Below are 20,375 nucleotides of genomic sequence, written 5' to 3'. Positions count from 1 at the left end.
TGAAGTGCTCTCAGGCACAAGAACTACAACTTGCAACATACCATGAACCTAACATCCTGAATGGAGGGCTGCTGGGAACTAGGGGCAGGGTTAGGCAGTCATGCTTAGCATGTAACAACGCATGTGATCTCTTGCTCTTTTCTGGCTTTGACATGCACCCTGGTACTACTGGAAAGAAACACATGAAGGAGAGACATGCAAAGACACTTGGGAGAGATACTAGAAGGAGACATGTGGGTGAGAGACACAGGGAGAGGCTGCTCCTGGTCTTTGGCAGAGCTAATGGCAGCAATTACCTTGAAGTGGTATATTTTGAATTTTGAGTCTTGCCTTCAGTTCCAAATCTCTAGTACCTGCCTAACCCCTTTCTTGTGTGGTTCCTTGCCAGAAGGTACTTTAAATTTGTGGAAAGTTTCTGGACCTCAGCAGCCGTCTTTGGGCTGACTCTATTTGGCTGGGCATTTACCCAAGAGGGGATGGGTAATTTTCAGAGTTTTATTAGGAATATCCTTTCTTCCTCTCTCTGCCTCTCTATGCGCCCCTCTCTGCCTCTCTTTCCGCCCCTTCCCTACACAAACACACACACGCACACACACAAATTCTATTAAAAGTCTTTCACACTAAGGGCCTCCCCGATGGTGCAAGAGGTTAAGACGCAGCACTAAGAAGCTATCCACAGCCACTGCAGCATGAGTTCAATCCCCGGGCAGGGGCCTACCCACATGGTGCAGCAGACCTCTCCTGTCTTGCCCGCTGCTCCCCTCAGCAGTGTGTTTCAGTAGATCTGCCTGTTCTGCTCCCCACTCTGTCTCTGGTGAATCCCCTCACCCCCTGCATCTCTGGCCTGCACCCCGGCTCTTGTATGCATAAATAAATCTTAAAAAAAAAAATCTTTCACACTAAGAATCTGCTTCTTTAGCCTTTGGGCACATAAATGGCTTCACCACTTTTAGAGAATGCACCCCTTAATAGCTTGGGGTCCCTGGGCATCTGTCAGTCATATGCTAACATAAACAACTCCTTTCCCTTCAATCTTTTAATCAAAAATGTCACTATATTTCTTCATTATTTGAACATCTAAAGAACAAAATAAACTCCAAAAAACAGATGTATAAATACACAAATGTCCATACACAGTTTATGACATCAGAAACTGGATTCCATAATAACCTTGGAAGACATTTTTCCCAAGTGATTGTCAGAAATCTATAAGCCGTTTGTAAAGATTTACCTTCAGGTCATTCAAAAACATTCAGGTATGCTTAAGCATTCTTTTCCAAGACTAGAAAAGACCTCAGATTTGAAGGACCAAAAAGCTTGACTAATCAAGCTTCCTGGATGCACATATAATGACACTACCACTCAAATGAGTGACAGTTGGAACTGGAAAAGCACAGCTTAGAAATCAAACCATCCAAGGTTCAAATAGTAGCTCCACCAATTTATGTCCTTAACAAGTTACTTGAGTGCTCTGAGCTTTGCTTCCTCTTCTGTGAAACTGGAATCTCAGTTGTCACAGAGGTAAGAGAGAATATATGAACACCACATCATGCACAGGAAAGTTCTAATTAGCATAAACCCAATACCCTGGAGCCGCTGAAAAATGCAGACCAAAGAAAACACTAAGTACTTAAACAGAATATGTTTAAAAAGCAGCTCACCCACAAAACAAACAAGAACTAAAAGGTAAACTCTACATACACTCTAAAGGCAAACAAATTACGTTAAAGGAATGGTTAGAATTCTCCAGACTACAGTCTTAGAGTTTGCAGTCGGCTTTCCAACCAACCAAATGGTTTGCAGGGGTGGAGGGAGGAATAAAATCTTCAAAAGGTTCTGCTTCAAACAGACTCAGTGGAGCACATTTCAAGTTCACAAAAGAGAAGCATAGAGAGAAGCTAAGCAGCAGCTCAAGTTCCCCTAAAGCGACAGTGAACTTCAGAGATTCTTCCCAACTCCAGAGGAATTCTTCACTGGCACAAACATCAGTCTCTACCGCAGTTAGTACTGTCACAAATTCAGCACCTATTGTGTCAAGCACCGCTAGGAACGCAGAAGTCACAAGACATGATGCAGTCTCTGCCAACACATTAAAAGGAAGAAACCACATAAGAAAAAATCAAAGTTCTACGTTGTCCCTTGGTATACTTGGGGGAAAGTTCCAGAACCTCCAGTAGATAACAAAAACCCTCAGATGTTCAAGTCCCTTATGTTAAATGGTGTAGTGTTTGCATATAACCCATACAGGTCCCGCTCTGTCCGTTAATCATCTCTGGATTACCTATAATACCGAATATAATGTAAGTACTCTGTAAACACAGTCATGCATCACACTGACAATGTTTCAGTCAACGACGGGCAGTACATATGATGGCAGTTACTACATACAGCCTCTGTGTTGCAGACTAGACAATCTAGGTTTGTGTAACTATGTTCTATGACGTTCACACAACCATGAAATAGTCTAGTGATGCATTTCTCACTGCACATGCTTGCTGTTAACCAATGTGTGACTAGCTGTGAAACTGTATTGTTTAGGGAACGATGACCCAAAAAAGTATCATAAAGAGACAACCGTGTAGGCCTAACTATCTAGTATGTATTTTTAACCCACTACTGGAGAAATCTGCACATGCATAACCCATGGATACAGAGTGTCAACTATATGTTATACAGTAAGTGTAGTGCATTTAGGTAACAACTTTCCTCTCACTTAACCTCTCCCGAATAAAGTGTCAGTGTAATTCCTTCAACGTGAAGGCTTCCCACTGCTGTAAGAGACCAAAGCTGATAGCTCTGCCTTGAGGCCCAGCCGCAGAGCCTCCATAGGTTTCTCTTAGTTCTTCAAGCCTGTCATCTCGTCTGGTCACAGGACCTTTGCATGTACTATTCCCTCACATGTAATTATACTCATCTCTTCTTGCTTTGCCTAGAAAAGTTATTTGTCCTTCAAAACTTGTTTTGATTTTCATTTTCAAAGGAAAACTGTCCCTTGCCTCAGGGAGCATACTATGCCAAAGAGTGCAAGCTCTCCTTCCTCACCCTTATCCCTGCAGCTTACCAGTTCTGTGGTTGTGAACAAGTGACATAACACTTTTAGCCTCCATTTCTTGATCTGTGATGGAGAGCCCAGGGCTGTTGTGAGGACTGAATAAATGAATTCAAGTGAAGCACCAGAACAGGATGTAGGATGCAGAGTTCCAAACCTTGACCTGGCCAAATTCCTTCACTTTATTTTCTTATAGCACCAAAGCCTCTCCCCTAACAGCATCTTACACTTCTTGTCTCTTCCTAATAGACTACTCCCAAGAGAGAGAAAACTATACTCATTCCCTTGAGATGGAACACAGGAAGTATTCAATAAAGATTTGTTTTTTAAAAGTAGCTGAAAAGGGGGCCTCCCTGGTGGCGCAAGGGGTTGGGCGCTGCACTATGAGGCAATCCACAGCCTCTGCAGCATAAGTTCGATCCCCGGCCAGCCAGGAAGAAACCCACATGGCAAGGCAGACCTCTCCTGTCTCGCCCACTGCTCCCCTCAGCAGTGTATGTCAGTCAATCTGCCTGTACTATTCCCCGCTCTGTCTGTGGTGAATTCTCTCACCCCCAGCATCTCTGGCCTGTACCCGTTCTTGTATGCATAAATAAATAAATCTTTTGAAAAATAGCCGAAAAGGAGAAGCTGATACCCAGGCAAGTGACTGGGCTATAGTCACAGGAAACTCCATCTGTGACTCCAAAGCCTATGCCTTGCCACTACTGGGCTGCCCCCTATGCAAATGAGCTTGAGTCTTATAGCTGCAACTGATGTGGCCAATAAAGATTAGAATAAAGAGAGATTAGAGTGCCCTCCCGACTCCCCATCTTAGATCAGGGACCTCTGGCGTGTTCGCAACACACCTAGACTGCTCGGAGCTGGGAAAGGGCTGCTGCACTCACAGCCAGGTGAGCTGAAAAGCCCCCACAAGCCAGTCCCCATCCGGCCACCGAAGCCCCGAGGCTGTGCCAGGGCAGACCGCGGGTGGACAGAAGTGCCCTCCCGACTCCCCATCTTAGATCTGAGACCTTTGGCATGCTCGCAACACACCTAGACTGTGTGGAGCTGGGAAAGGGCTGCACCCACAGCCAGAAGTGAGCTGAAAAGCCCCCACAAGCCCAGCCCTGTCTGGCCACCAGTCTGAACCCAGAGGGGAATCCAGCAATTTGGAGCCCAGCGGGCAATCCTGCCACCACAGGGTAGACTGTGGGACCATAAGAAGCTCCATGGAATTAAACAAATACAGAAGGAGAAGATTCTCTGTGACAGCGGCCACTAACATATTCATAGTACTCCTGCCCTACCAGAATTCAGACATAACAGTTTTTGACTCGACTGGACCACTAGTTTCCGACATCCCAGAAAGAGCACAACAAAAAGATGCCGGCCAGTACCAGCGACACAGTGTCCCAAGGCATAGGACAAATTAAGAAAACAAGCAGCAGGCAGAAGAAAACCTACAAGCAACCAAGCAAGTCTCAGGAAAAAGGCATACCACAAAAAGAAAACCACCCATCAGACTGCAACAACAGTGACTTGGAAGAACTTCTGAGCCTTCCAGAAAGAGTATTTAAAACCACCCTGATTAAAAAACTGACAGAAGTCATTAAGGAAAACAACGGATCAGAAGAATGAAATTGAATCCCTAAAGAGGGAAGTGAGGAAATGCAGGAGATCAAAGGATTCATGGAAGAGCTAAAGAATTCTGGGAATGGGAAAAGCAGTGATAACAGAATAGAGGAAATGGAAGAACAAAAAATCACTCTTGAAGACACAGAAATAAAAAGAACCAAAACAGAAAAGGAAAGAGAAGTACAATGAAAAAGACTGAAGAAAGACTTTGGGAACTATCTGACTCCATGAGGAAAGGAAATATAAGAGTTATAGGAATCCCAGAAGGAGAGGAGAGAGACCTAGGAGCAGAGAAAATATTCAAGGAAATAATTGAAGAGAACTTCCCAAACATGAAGAAGGAGCTGAAAATAGACACACAAGAAGCAAGAAGAACACCAAACTTCCACGATGAAAGGAAAAACACAGCAAGATACATACTAGTAAAGCTCCCAAGAATCCAAAACAAGGAAAAAATAAAGAAGCTGACAAGAGGGAAGAAACAGATAACATACAAAGGAAAACCAATCAGACTGACATCAGACTTCTCCGAAGAAACACTACGGGCAAGGAGAGTGGAGGGATATAGTCAACAGACTCCAAGGACAACAAATGCCAACCAAGAATACTCTATCCTGCAAAGCTTTCCTTCTTCTATGAAGAAAGAATAAGGACCTTCCCAGAAAACAGAAACTCTGGAATTTCATTACAACTAAACCCCCACTCCAAAAAATACTACAAGGAGTCCTAAAGCCAGAACCAACAGAATAACAGTGAAACAAGGCCAAAAAAAAAAAAAAAAAAAGTTATTTAAAGAATAAATAAAAAAAATCTGAGGAAAGACAAATAAAATGGCAAATACAGACGCTAACATATCAATATTAACTCTAAATGTAAAGGGGCTAAACTCTTTCAATAAAAAGACACAGAGTCACAGGCTGGATTAAGAAACAAAACCCAACCTATCGCTGTCTCCAGAAAACACATTTAACTATAAAAGATAAAAACAGACTCAAAGTAAAAGGATGGAAAACAATCCTACAAGCAAATGACCAAAAAAGAAGGCAGGAACAGCTATACTTATATCAGATAAAACAGATTTCAAACTCAAAAAGGTAAAAAGAGACCCTAACAGTCACTACATTATGATCAAGGGGACAATACTTCAAGAAATAACACTCATTAACATATACTCACCAAATGAAGGAGCACCAAAATACATCAGACAACTATTATCATCTCTGAAAACAGACATCAGAGAAAACACATATGTAGTAGGTAGTAGGAGACTTCAACACACCACTATCAACAATTATTAGATCAACAGACAAAAAATAAGTAAGGACACTAAAGCTCTAAGTAAGGATCTAGAGCTCATGGGCTTAACAGACATCCATAGAACATTAAATCCAAAAAAATCTGAGTACACATTTTTTTCAAGCGCACACGGATCATTCTCCAGGATCGATCGATCACATACTGGGACAGAAGACAAACATCAACAGATACAACAAGACTGAAATCATACCAACCATCTTCTCTGACCATGAAGGCATCAAACTAGAAATAAACCATAAAAAGAAGGCAAGGAACTCCCTGCCTCATGGAGATTGAAACCCACACTACTGGAAGACCACTGGACTAATGAGATCAAAAAAGAAATTTAAAAATGACAAGGAGGACACCAATTGTATGGGGAATACAACCAAAATGAAAATGCATACATTGTGCAAAAAATGAAAAATGATGTAAGAATTACATGAAATAAAATATTAAAAGAAGAGAGCGAGAGATTAAGAAGTACTAAGCTGGGGCCTCCCTGGTGGCACAAGTGGTTAAGACGCAACCTATGAAGCTGTCTACAGCGACTGCAGCATGAGTTTGATGCCCGGCCAGGGAGCTACCCACATGGTGCAGCAGACCTCTCCTGACTTGCCCGCTGCTCCCCTCAGCAGTGTATTTCAGTCGATCTGCCTGTTCTGTTCCCCACTCTGTGTCTGGTGAATCCGCTCACCCCCATACACACACCTCTGGCCTGTACCCCAGTTCTTGTATACATAAATAAATCTTTAAAAAAAAAAAAAAAAGTACTAAGCTGTGTAGCAAGACAAAGAACACTGGGGTGTCCGAGAGTGACATTCTGAAGTTGACACCAAACTAACATAGTATTGGACTTACTTCAGTTTCTGTGACCAGTTCCAGCTCCCATATTGCCCCCTCTTTTACATTTTAGAGTAGGGGCCAGATCCTCCCTACAGTGTCTTCCAATTCTAAAACTCAATGACAATAAACCAACTTACGTGCCAATTTTTAAAAGACTTTTTTTTAAGGAAGTTTAACAAGGTGACTGAACCAGATGGCAGGTAGTTTTCAGGAAGCCCTTCATTTTAAAGAATGTCTTCGAGTGATTTCGGAAGCGCTGTTAATAAAGCAAGCTAATCTTTCATCAGAAAGTACAAGAGACTCGTGCTGACATGGAAGTGCGAACAGCCACAAACACTCCAAGGAGCGGGCGCAGGTGGCCATCAGCAAACCCCACGGCCGACCTCGCGGCAGCACAGTGTGCAGACAGCGCAGACGGCGGGCTGGGGGCTGCACCCGGCAGCGCAGTTCTCAGGCGCCCGGCTGCGCTGGGCCCCGTTCCCGCAGCCCCCGGCTCGGCGCAGCCGCCGGCGGCCCCCCATCCCCGAGCAGTGAAGGGGCTGAACGAGCGCACGCCGGACCCTGCTCAGGGTCCTCCCACGCTGCAAGAGGAAGAGGAAACGGAAACGACGGGCCGGCACTCGCTCGCTCGGGAAGGGACGCGGCCGGGAGGCGCGCACCGGCCCGGCGGCTGTCAGCGGCCTCCGGGGCGCGCGCCGGGGGCTCCCCACCGCGGAGCCGCCGGGGGACTGGGGCGGGGGGAGGCGGGGACGCGCCCCCAGCGGGCCGGGCCCGGGGACCGCCCGGAACCCCGGGAGGCGCCGGGCGCGGGGCGCGGGGCGGGGCCGGGGAGCCCAGGCCGCGCCGCGCCCTCCTCACCTGCAGGGCCCACCGCGCCGCGCTCCGCACCAGCGGCCGCGGCCACCGCCGCCCGCGCCGTCCCGCCGCGACCAGCGCCGCCGTCCCCACCCAGAGCCCCGCCATCGTCACCCCGGCCCGGGCGCCGCCGACCTCTCACCCGCCGAGGGGCGGGAGGGGGTGTGCCGCGGGCGCGCCAATCCCGAGCGGGGCGCCGAGGCCCCGCCCGCCCGGCCGGCCGCGCGCGCCGGGCCCGGAGGGCGGCGAGCCCGGCGGCCGCGTCCTGCCAGCGGGACAGCGCGTCCTGCCGCGTCCGCCCCCGGGAGGAGCCGGGCGGGAGGACCGGTTCAAGCCCGGCCGCGGCCGGCCCGCGCCTGCTCGGGGTCGCCCAGACCCGCCGGCGGCCCCGCGCGGCCTGGCAGGGAGCGTCGGGAGTCACCTCGGCCCGGCCGCCCCGCGGCCCCAGCGCCCTGCGGTGCGGACAGCGCGGCCCACACTACGGTCCCGTATGTTCTGTGCCCTAAACTGCCAAGCACCGAACCAAAGTAAGGCCTGGGGGAATGTGGTAATAACGACGCTCTAGGCCAAGAAACCGGAGATCCGAGCTCCCTGTCCCGCCTCTGCCCCGCCATACCTGTGCGTTGGGCAGTCAGCCTCAACCAGGCAGTGCTGCCGCACACAAGCAGGCGCCACCTCTGCACGGCTGTCGAGCCCAGCCCTTGTGCTGGGTGCCGCAAGCTCTGTCTCATTTAATCTTTACAAGAACCCTCGTGGCCTAGTCCCATGTGGAGAAATGTAATTTATAGAGCAGCAAAGTTACTCAGCTGATAAACGGTGATACTGGGGTTTGAACCAGGTCTGTCTTCAGTGATTGGACTTTTGTTCACGTATGGAAATTTTGTTGATACACAAAAGAGAATTATTACATGATGAACCCTGGCACCCATCACAGAGCTTCCACACAGCTTCACACCAGCATTTTGTCGATCTTCCTCCTTCTGTTGGCCTATTTATTTCTTTTTTTTAAGATTTATTTATTTATGCATACAAGAACTGGGGTACAGGCCAGAGGTGTAGGGGGGTGAGAGGATTCACCAGAGACAGAGTGGGGAGCAGAACAGGCAGGCAGACTGAAATACACCGCTGAGGGGAGCAGTGGGCGACACAGGAGAGGTTGCTGCGCCATGTGGGTTGCTCCCTGGCCTGCCAGGGATTCATAGCGCGGGGCTTAACCCCTTACGCCACCAGGGAGGCCTACCCTGCTGAAGTATTTTAAAGCACATCCCAGACATCAGGTCATCTCACCTATAAATACACCAGCATTTCAGGGTCTCTTCTACTAACTATTTTGCTACAACAGAGTGAACTTGAGAGAGTGAGTTATAAAGCCAGGAAGGACCTAGACTGCATGGCAGCATGGCAAGTCCTGAAAGAGATACAAACTTTTCAGGGACATCAGAGAGTTAAGTGACCTTTAGTGGAATTTTTAAATGTAAGTAGACTTTTTCATGAAACACAAAAAGGAATATTTGTTTCACAAGATTTCAGATTAATTTATCTAATTTTCTTTTTCTCCCTCTTATTTTAACCCTTTAGATTAATTCTCCTTACATCCTGTCTGTTTTGTGTCATAGAAGTGATCTTCACGAAACGCACTGGGGCAGAAACTGCCTGTCCCATAATATCTACCCTCCACACCTCCTCTAGTGACAGACCTCCTGAGTTTTAAGTGATACACCCAGCTCATGATCTGGCCTCTGTGACCTGAAGCAACCAAAGTCTGTAACTAAGGTCTGACTGGGGGATTGTGAGGATCACCTCCTTAAAGATATGTTCTCCGTTTCCTCATCTCTCCTCCATGAAAGAAGACATACAGGTGAGTGCCAGAGCAGCCATCTTGTGCACAAGATAGGAGACCTGTGCTGAAGAGAGCAGAGCAATAGATAAGAGACGCCCAGGTCTGTGACATTCTGAAGCCATCTTGTTAACCCTTACTGCTTGCATATGGAGTGTTAAGTGACGTATAAACTTTTATCTTCTTTAGAGCAATTTTATTTCTGGCTTTATAATAGCAATCAGAACTGTATCCTAGCCAAAACACATCATTTAGTATCTAGAAGTGAGGTGCTGACATAATGAAACCTGAACCATGTGGTAACAACAACCACCCAAACAGCAGACCAGCAGCTGACATCTGATAACCTTGCTGTGCTATAGCACCTCTTTGGTAAAATGGTCACTTTCAATCTTGGACAATAAAAAATTCCTATGGCATTTTTTACAGAAATAGATTAAAAATCCTAAAAATTTGTTTGGACTCATAAAAGGCCCTGAGTAATCAAAGCAGTGTTGAGACAATAAACTTGAGCTTCATACCTCCTGATTTCAAACCATATTACCAAGCTATAGTAACCAAAATAATATTGGTATTAAAGCAGCCATACAGATCAATGGAACAGAATAGAAAACTCATAAAGAGGGCCTCCCAGGTGGCATAAGGGGTTAAATTGCAGCACTACGAAGCTATCGGCAGCCACTGCAGCACAAGTTCGAACCCCAGCCAGGGAGCTGACCCACATGGTGCAGCAGACTTCTCCTGACTCTCACACTGTTCCCCTCAGCAGTGTATTTCAGTCAATCCACCTGTTCTGCTTTCCACTCTGTCTCTCACCACCCCCACACACACCTCTGGCCTACACCCCAGTTCTTGTATGCATAAATAAAAAAAAAGAAATCTTTAAAAAAAATAAAACTCATAAAGTGTATGTATATATCGTCAATAAATGGACAGCAAGACTAGGACATATAGAGTAGGGAAAGGACAGTCTCTTCAACAAATGGTTTTGTGGAACTGGACAGTCACATACAAAATAACAAAACTAGATCACTATCTCACCCCATATACAAAAATCAATTAATGATCTGAAACCATAAAGCCCCTAGTGGTAAGCTCCTTGATATCGGCCTTGTCAATGATTTTTGGATTTTACACCAAAATCAAGGCAACAAAAGCAAAAATAAATAAGTGGATTACATCAAACTGAAAACTTAGAGCAAAGGAAAGTATCAACAAATTGAAAAGACAACCTATAGATTGGTTGGGAGAAAATACCGGCAAATCATATATCCAACAAGGGGTTAATCCCTGAAGCATATAAAGAACTCACACAAGAATGGGGCGTTTGCAATTGTATGGGGGAATATAAAAATAAAATTTATTATTTTAAAAAAATAAATAAAGAACTCACACAGGGCCTCCTTGGTGGTGCAAGGGGTTAAGCACCACACTACAAAGCAATCCGCAGCCTCTGCAGCACGAGTTCGATCCCTGGCCAGCCAGGGAGCAACCCACATGGCGCAGCAGACCTCTCCTGTCTCGCCCGCTGCTCCCCTCAGCAGTGTATTTCAGTCCGTCTGCCTGTTCTGTTCCCCACTCTGTCTCTGGTGAATCCTCTCACCCCACACACACACACCTCTGGCCTGTACTCCAGTTCTTAAGTACAAAAATAAATAATTCTTTGGGAAAAAAAAAAGAACTCACACAATGCAGGGAGGGGGGATCAAAAACGAACCCATACATCTGCAGCGTAAAACAAATAACAACCTATTTAAAAATGGGCAGAGGGGGCCTCCCGGGTGGCGCAGCGGTTGAGCACTGGGTTGCGAAGCTGCCCACAGCCTCTGCAGTGCTGGTTCGATCCCCGGCTGCTCCCCGGCCACCGAAGGAGGGTCCCACATGGTGCGCAGACCTCTCCTGCAGCCCGCTGCTCCCCTCAGCAGTGTACTTCGGTCCTTCTGCCTGTTCTGCTCCCTGCTCTGGCTCTGGTGAATTCTCTCGCCCTCCCGTGCTTCTGACTGTACCCAGTGCTTGTATAAATAAATAAATAAATCTTAAAAAAAAAAAAAAAAAAAAAAAAGAATGTTATAAAATAAAAAAAAAAAAATGGGCAGAGGGGGCCTCCCCGGTGGCGCAGCAGGTAGAGTGCAGCACTGTGAAGCTGTCCTCAGCCTCTGCAGCGCGGGTTTGATTCCCAGCGGCCAGGGAGATTCCCACATGGGGCAGCAGACCTCTCCTGTCTCTCCCCCTGCTCCCCTCAGCAGTGCTTTCGGTCCGTCTGCCTGTTCTTCTCCCCAATCTGTCTCTGGTGAATCCTCTCTCCCTCCTGCGCCTCTGGCCTGTACCCTAGTTCTTGTATAAATAAAATAAATCTTTAAAAAAAAATGGGCAGAGGAACTGAATGTTATTCCAAAGAAGAGACAGAAATGGCATGTACATGATACAGGTATGTGAAAGGGATTTAACATTACTCATTACCAAGGAAAGGTACATCAAAACCACAGTGAGGGCCTCCCCGGTGGCGCAGCGGTTGAGCGCTGGGTTGCGAAGCTGCCCGCGGCCTCTGCGGCGCCGGTTCGATCCCCGGCTGCTCCCCGGCCACCAGAGGAGGGTCCCACATGGCACGCAGACCTCTCCTGCCGCCCGCTGCTCCCCTCAGCAGTGTACTTCGGTCCTTCTGCCTGCTCTGCTCCCCGCTCTGGCTCTGGTGAATTCTCTCACCCTCCCGCGCTTCTGACTGTTACCCAGTGCATGTATAAACAAAACAAACAAACAAGTATAATAAATAAATAAATAAAAAACATGCCTCTTAAAAAAAAAAAAAAAAAAACCACAGTGAAATGACACCTGTTAGGATGACTACTACAAAAACAAGGAGTGATGCCAAGTGTTGGCAGGATGTGGAGAAAAGGGAGCCTTTGGGGCCTCCCTGGTGGTTGATGTAGATGTTAAGTCTCAGCACTCTAGCCACTGCAGCTGGCCGGAGCTGACCCACATAGACCTCTCCTGTTCTGCCCACTGCTCCCCTCAGCAGTGCATTTCTGTAGATCCACTGTTCTGTTCCCTACTCTGTCTCCGGTGAGTCCCTTCACGCCCCACACCTCTGGCCCCAGCTCTTGTATGCATAAACAAACAAATATTTAAAAACAAAAAAAAGAAATTATCACAGACCACTGATAGCTAAATGCAAATGCAGCTCCTGGACTGGACCCAGGAACAAAAAACTGTAAAAACAACTGAAATCCAACGAGAGTCCAGAATTCAGTTCATGAGATCTGGTATCTTTCTCATAAGGTCACTAATCCCATGGGTGGGTGCAGGGTCCTAACTTTTTTTACCTATTTAACCTTTATTTACCTCCATATAGGCTCAACCCCCAATTACAGTTGTTGGGGGCTTGGGCTTCAACACATGAATTTGGAGGATACACAGTGAACCCCTCACACCTTCCCATGAGGGGCCACACAGAACGCACATTTCCGCTAACAATGAAAATGCATGTGGGTAATATTTCTGCCCAGGGAACATGCATAGGGGCTCAAGGACAAGCACTCATTGGGGGTTGGCCAGGGAGGCCCCTTCCATCTGGCACATGAGCAGGAAATAAGTCGGCATGACCCACACTGTCTGCACAGTCTGACAGAAGCCACCCCTATCAGTGGGGAATGAGGGGAACATTCCCAAAATTAGCTGACAGCCAGCAGGCCCCTCTAAAGCTAGTCACTGCCTTTGGCTGTGTTCACTATCCCTGAGCACTACTTCCTGAGCAATGAGCAACTGCCTCTGGCTCATGGTTCTCATCTCCTGACTAGAGATTCCTGAGATGGTGAAATGCTAAGCGCCCACACAAGCACAAGATGTGTCCACCAGTCATTTTGTTTCTGAGTTTCCCAGTGGCACTGTCCATCAAGGACAGTCAGGTGCACCTGGTGACTCAAAAGGTACTGGAGGTTCCTCAATGCCCTTACAGTCCACAACATGTTCTTTCCCAAGGTGATCACTGATTAAATCCTTCTAGATTAATTGTGGGTCCTATTTCAAGAGAAGATCGCACCTTCTTCAGTCCCTGGAGTGCTATTAACAGCAGGCAGCCTCCTCCGTCTTATTACCATAGCAGAGGTGGCTTTGAGACCATCTTACTCCAACAGTGGCGTGGAGGCACTTTTTTTTAATTGTATTATTTCTTATTCAGGTCATGTTTGTTTTCAACACTAGATATGATTCAGAAATGCAAGTTCATCCCTCTTCAGATGGCAGCAATTCTTTAAAGCCCAGTCAAGGATGCACATCCTACCTGCCTGCAGTAAAACCCTGGCAAAACTAAAGATAAAAAAACAGGATAGGGGCCTCCCTGGTGGCGCAAGGGGTTAAGCACAGCACTCTGAAGCTGTCCATAGCCTCTGCAGCATAAATTCCATCCCCAGCCAGGGAGCTGCCCACATGGTGCAGCAGACCTCTCCTGTCTCCCTGCTGCTCCGCTCTGCCTGTTCTGTTCCCTACTCTGTCTCTGGGGAGTCCTCTCACCCCCTGCATCTCTGGCCTGTACCCCAGCTCTTATGTACGTACATAAATAAATAAATCTTTAAAAAAAAAAAAAAACCAGAATTGAATCGAAGCTTCTTTAAGCACCTCCAAATGAACTCCATAAAATTGCGGAGTACCAGATATGAATGTGTTTGGTAACTATGTTGATTATTAGAATACAGTGGTTTTTTTTTTCAAAAAGCCACAAATCATGGAGGTTAGGAAACAGGCAAAACAAGCGAAGGGAGTCAACTGCTTGGTGAGGTTTGGAAATGGGGCTTTTCAGTGGTGATGACAATGGAATATACACAGGTGTCTAAACATAAAGCTGCACAGCTGGAACTAAGAGAACAAAAACAAAACTCTTAAATTATGAGAACGAAATGGTGGTTACCAGAAGACGGGGCAGGGGGGGTAGGGTGGGCAAATGGAGTAAAGAGGAGGGTCAACCTTCTGGTGAAGGCAGAAACCAGACTTTTGGTAGGGATTGTAACCCGCCTATACTGATGTCGAACGTAATGCCATCCACCTGAACCCCACATAGTAGCATGAACCAATGTGAGCTCAACACAAATTTAAAAAGTAAAGAAACTGGGCCTCCCTGGTGGTGCAAGGGGTTGAGACACAACCTATGAAGACACAAGCTATGAAGATGCAACCTATGAAGTTATCGGCAGCCACTGCAGCATGAGTTCGATCCTTGGCCAGGGAGCAAGCCATATGGCGCAGCAGACCTCTCCTGACTCGCCCGCTCCTCCCCTCAGCAGTGTATTTCAGTCAGTCTGCCTGTTCTGCTCCCCACTCTGTCTCTGGTGAATCCTCTAACTGCCCACACCTCTGCCCTGTACTCCAGTTCTTGTATGCATAAATAAATCTTTTTAAAAAAAAAAAAGTAAAGAAAGCTACATTAACAGTACCACAAGTTTTCCTACCCAATGAATCTCAAATGATCCCTCCTTCAGCAGAAGCACTCATTTCACTGACATTTTTATTAAGGAGTTTTGGAAGGCTCACCACTCCCCATCCACCCCCGGGGAACGTGACAAGGACAAAGAAATTGAAACCTTAAGAAAGTCTCAGACTTGTGTGTCCTGACTGGATCGAACTCAGGCCACACAGTGGCTGGCGATAGCTTGACAGCGCTGAGACTGTAACCCCTGCGCCTCCAGTGAAGCCTGGCTGCCATTTGACTTCGGGACAGCGAAATGAGAGGACAACCTAGTAACAGAGAGATTACTCACCTGCCGGGGCTATGCCCGGACTGTAGACTCGGCCTTAATGCAGGCTGCTAGAGCCAATGTTGTAAATAACTCATGTTTTTAATTTTTATTTTAATTAACATCAAACTTACCATCTTAACCCTTCTCAAGTGTACAGTTCAGAGGCATTAACACATTAACACGCTGCCCAGCCACCACCAGCATGCAGCTCAGAAGGTCTTTCATCTTGCAGAAGTGAAACTCTATATTCATGAAACACCCACCCTACCCCCTTCTCCCCCCAGTGCCTGGTACATGATCTACTCTCTGCCTCTGAATTTGCTACCTGTAGCTCTCTCATACAAGTAGAACCAACACCAGCTTTATCAACACATCTGAGTACGTTTACAAAACATCTTTCAAAACAACCTACTCACTGGTTAAAACCCACAGATGTCATCTTCTGAAGGAAGCATCAGAAAAGACTCCCCAGGATTTCAGTGGGTGCAGGCACCAGTAGAGAAACTCTAGGGGGTTGCCCTGCACCCTTGTTTGTTTGTTTGTTTGTTTTTTAAACTATTTTGGGTTGGTTCCTGTTGCCTTTTTTTTTTTTTAAGATTTATTTATTTATTTATACAAGCACTGGGTACAGTCAGAAGCGCAGGAGGGTGAGAGAATTCACCAGAGCCAGAGCGGGGAGCAGAGCAGGCAGAAGGACCGAAGCACACTGCTGAGGGGAGCAGCGGGCGGCAGGAGTGGTCTGCGCGCCATGTGGGACCCTCCTCTGGTGGCCGGGGAGCACCCGGGAATTGAACTGCAGAGGCGCTGCAGAGGCTGCGAGCAGCTTCGCAACCCAGCACTCAACCACTGCACCACCGGGGAGGCCCTGTACCCTTGTTTGTTAATGAAGGACAAATAAGCCCTCCTTGAGTCAGAAAGGTTGTTCCTGCCAGAGACCTCAAACTGGGAATTCTTAGGTATCCTCCAGAAGCAGGAAATGGCAGGAAAACAGCGTCCACTAAGACCACTAGAACAAGCTAACAACACTGTAAAGGAGACAGCCCAGACCCAAGGGTCCTGAAGATCGGGGTACAGAAGCCACACAGTCACACTTCAGCCTGTGTGCATGTTTTCTTAATTTTCCAAGGTAGGGGCCTCCCTGGTGGTGCAAGGGGTTAAGTTGCAGCACTATGAAGCTCTCCACAGCCACTGCAGCATGAGTTCGATCCCCAGCCTAGGAGCTACCCGCATGGCGCAGCAGACCTTTCCTGTCTCCCCGCTGCTCCCCTCAGCAGTGTATTTCAGTGGACCTGCCTGTTCTGCTCCCCACTATGGCTCTGGTGAATCCTCTCAGCCCCTGTAGCTATGATCTTTACCCCAGCTCTTGTATGCATAAATAAATAAATCTTTTAAAAATTTTTCCAAGATATGCTTCTTCTCTCCTTTTTTTTTAAAGATTCATTTATTTATTTATTTATTTATTTATTTATTTATTTATTTATTTATGTATTTATGCAAGCACTGGGTATAGTCAGAAGTGCGGGAGAGCGAGAGAATTCACCAGAGCCAGAGCGGGGAGCAGAACAGACAGACTGACAAAATACATTGCTGAGGGGAGCAGGCGGGCGTGGCAGGAGAGGTCAGCGCACCATATGGGACCCTTGCCGGCGGCTGGGAATCGAACCATCACTGCAGAGGCTGTGGGCAGCTTCACAGCCCAGCGCTTAACCGCTGTGACATGGGGGAGGCCCTTCTTCCTCTTGTTTGGTGTAAAAGTCTGAATTTTTGGCAACCCGTCACCTCTTAGTGAGAGTACCTGTCACCTCTTAGTGAGAGTAACTAAAGCAATGGTTTGCTGAAGTCAGGTAAAACCAGCCCGTAAGGGTGTAGTTGTCAGGAATCTTGCCCGGCAGTTGTTAAATCCTTGGTAGCCAGAAGTCCGCCTGTGGAAACATTTACACAATGGAAATCAGAAAACATTACAAATGAGGGCTCCCCTGCTCCCACTCTCCCAGAGAATGGCTGTTAAACATTAACCAGTCCACCACTGTGGAAACTTCCTAGCAGAGGCCCAACACCCTCTGCATCCTTGGTCACTTCTAGAAATATGTCCAACCCTGACTACAATTTGCTTATTTGCAGATTGCTAAAATACACAATTAACCCAACTGTTGAGTCGGCACTCACTCTCCTTCGGGGAGAGTGTTCTTGTTCCCCGGCATCAATTAACCCCTAGGTAATTGAACACAACCACTGACAGCTCAGTAGGCTGAAAGATGAGAAATCTGAAACTGCTCATAACTTCATGCGAGAAAGGAGATACTATCACTATGTGAACCTTTCAAGGGTGCTGTTTTTTGTAAGGAAAAGGTCACAGTCACAGAGCTGGAGAAAGTAGGAAGCAGATGCCATCTATCTTGATTATCTCACCTCTACACAACTTATCAGACTGGCACACGACTGAAGCTCAACTCACGCCCTCTAGCCCACGATTTCTCTATCAACTCAGCCGCTGGTGTCTGACCAGTCTTGATGAATGACACCGCTCCTTGAGGCACCGCTGGACCTTAATTTCCCAAGAAAATTAGGAGCTGAAAAGTTCCTTTCACAATCTCGTTTGACTCCAAAGCAGGATGTTTCTTGTTAGAGGGGAAATGGGGAGACACAGGGCATTTTTCAGTCTGGCCTGGGAAAGGCAAGTTTGTCAGCACAAACCTGGACAACTGGGCACCAGCCACAAACGTGCTGAATTCCTGTCAATAGAGAAGTAACATTCCACCCACATGGAGTACCCCCAATTGTGCATTTCCAGGTGCAAGCTGCACTCACCAAGCACTGTCTCTGCAAGTGGGGACAGGCATCCTGGCTCCTTAATGAGGCTGCACTTCTGGCTGTGCTGTTTTCAGGCTTGGGAAATTCACCTGCTGAATTCCCACCTTTCAGGCTTGGGAATTTCAGGCTTGGTGGTGCAATCTCTTGGTGAAATGCTGGGCTTCATTCCACTATAATAACTTGTGCAACTGCTTGTATATGCTATATAGATGTATTGATATATACACCCAATAAATTATACAAACTGTACTTTTATTATTTACTGTTACATCTTCTGTGCCTGGAAGATAAAGTAGGCACACAATGTTGGTTGATTTTTTTTTAAATAGAATTTGGGGCCTTTCTGGTGGTGCAGGGGTTAAAGTCTCAGTGCTATCAAGCTATGCCAGCCACTGCAACATGAGTTCAAACCAGGGAGCTACCCACATGGCACAGCAGACCTCTCCTGTCTCATCCGCTGCTCCCCTCAGCAGTGTACTTCAGCAGTGTACTTCAGTAGCTCTGCCTGTTCTGTTTCCCATTCTGTCTCGGTGAGTCCTCTCACCCTCTGCATCTTTGGCCTACACCCTAGTTCTTGTATGCATAAATAAATAAAATCTTAAAAAAATAAATTTAAAAAAATTTAAAAACTTGTGTATATATGTGTTTCTATTAAAATTAGTTTATATTGATATTCCACTTCAAGTTAACAGTATACTTTTTTGCCTACCTTCTTAACTTTGAAATTTGTGTCCTAATAGCATTCATATTTGCTTATTTGTTTCATAATATATGAAAAAATATTTTATAATATACAAGAGTACAAAGATGATATTAAGAACAATGTAGTTTAAATATGGCTGAATACAATTCAAAATATGTTTGCAGTTTTATTTGTCCACAGAATTTCTGTGGAAAATGTTAGTATTCTATGTTCTCCAGTTACTTTACATAATTATTTTCTCAGGGTGCTTTAAGTTTTATATTGTTTCATTTCTGATTGTGTTCAATTTTAGTTTGTTTTTTTCCTGATTTTATTTAATTTAGTTTTTTGAATATGTAAATCACTTGACTGATTCAGAAGTTAAAACTATATTAAAAAGATACTCTTGCGGGGCCTCCCCGGTGGCGCAGCGGTTGAGCGCTGGGTTGTGAAACTGCGCGCGGCCTCTGCGGCGCCGGTTCAATCCCCGGCTGCTCCCCGGCCACCGGAGGAGGGTCCCACATGGCACGCAGACCTCTCCTGCCGCCCACTGCTCCCCTCAGCAGTGTACTTTGGTCCTTCTGCCTGCTCTGCTCCCCGCTCTGGCTCTGGTGAATTCTCTCACCCTCCCGCGCTTCTGACTGTACCCAGTGCATGTATAAACAAACAAACCAGCAAACAAACAAATAAAACATGCCTCTATTAAAAAAATAAATAAATAAATAAATAAATAAATAAAATAAATAAAAAGATACTCTTGCTCCCATCCTTATGCTCTATATTCATCTGTGTGTCTTCTACAAGAAGCTCCATTTTCAAAAATGTATTGTTTATTTTTCCTATTTTTTCACAAAATTAGTTTTTAAATGTATATATATTTATATATACATTTAAATATATACAATATATGCAAATATGTTTTGTGTGGACACACCCTAGTTTAATCAGCTGGTCTTCTATTAATGAATACTTAGATTTGCTTTGAAGCTTTCCTAGGACAAATAATTTCACAATGCAGAGTATAACTCCTGATTTATTTTGTATCTGTGGAGGTATGTCTTCGGCCAGGTTGCCAAAGGATCACTGAGTCAAAGGCTACAGGCACATAATTTTGTAAGCTACTGCCAAATACTTCCTTCGGAGGGGTTTTGCCATTTTGCAGTCTCACCAACAATGTGTAAGAAAACCTGTTTCTCCCTGGGCTTAACCAAGAGTATTGTTGAGCTTTTGAACTTCTGCTGGTCAAGAACTGGAAGGTGTGGGATTTCATCCTCCTTGCAGGCTAACCAGGTAAGCTGGCAGATTCTGTGGGTGCTGCCAGATGATATTCAGCTCTAGAGTCAGAGATGAGAGGTTCTATTATGTATGGCACAACAGGAGCCAGAGCTTCATGTTGAATAGGTTAGTCTTTTTTTAAAAAAAGATTTTATTTATTTGTGCATAAAAAATTGGGGTACAGGTCAGAGGTATTAGGGGTGAAAGGATTCACCAGAGACAGAGCGGGGAACAGAATAGGCAGACTGACTGAAACACACTGCTGAGGGGTGCAGCGGGCAAGTGAGGAGAGGTCTGCTGTGCCATGTGGGTTGCTCCCTGGCTGGGGATCGAACTCGTGCTGCAGTGGCTAGCAATGACTTCATAGGTTGCATCTTAACC

General features: G+C 46.3%; 1 protein-coding gene across 7 annotated transcripts in view; it reads right to left on the bottom strand.

The window, feature by feature from the left end:
• The window catches only part of PCCA (propionyl-CoA carboxylase subunit alpha), a gene marked incomplete at both ends in the record, with an annotated part of 291,344 nt that extends 283,573 nt beyond the window's left edge, over positions 1–7,771 (bottom strand). For all 7 annotated transcript variants that reach the window (XM_084234735.1, XM_084234738.1, XM_084234736.1 and 4 more), the window contains one exon: positions 7,667–7,771. In XM_084234735.1, coding sequence (XP_084090861.1) covers positions 7,667–7,771 — 105 coding nt within the window. The remainder of the gene's footprint in view (positions 1–7,666) is intronic.
• Between the last annotated feature and the right edge of the window lie 12,604 nt (positions 7,772–20,375).

The sequence above is a fragment of the Talpa europaea genome, assembly GCF_964194135.1.
Source record: "Talpa europaea genome assembly, chromosome: 6".
NCBI lineage: Eukaryota > Metazoa > Chordata > Mammalia > Eulipotyphla > Talpidae > Talpa > Talpa europaea.
Note: the sequence above shows the minus strand (reverse complement) of the source record. Positions and strands in the feature narration are given on the sequence as shown.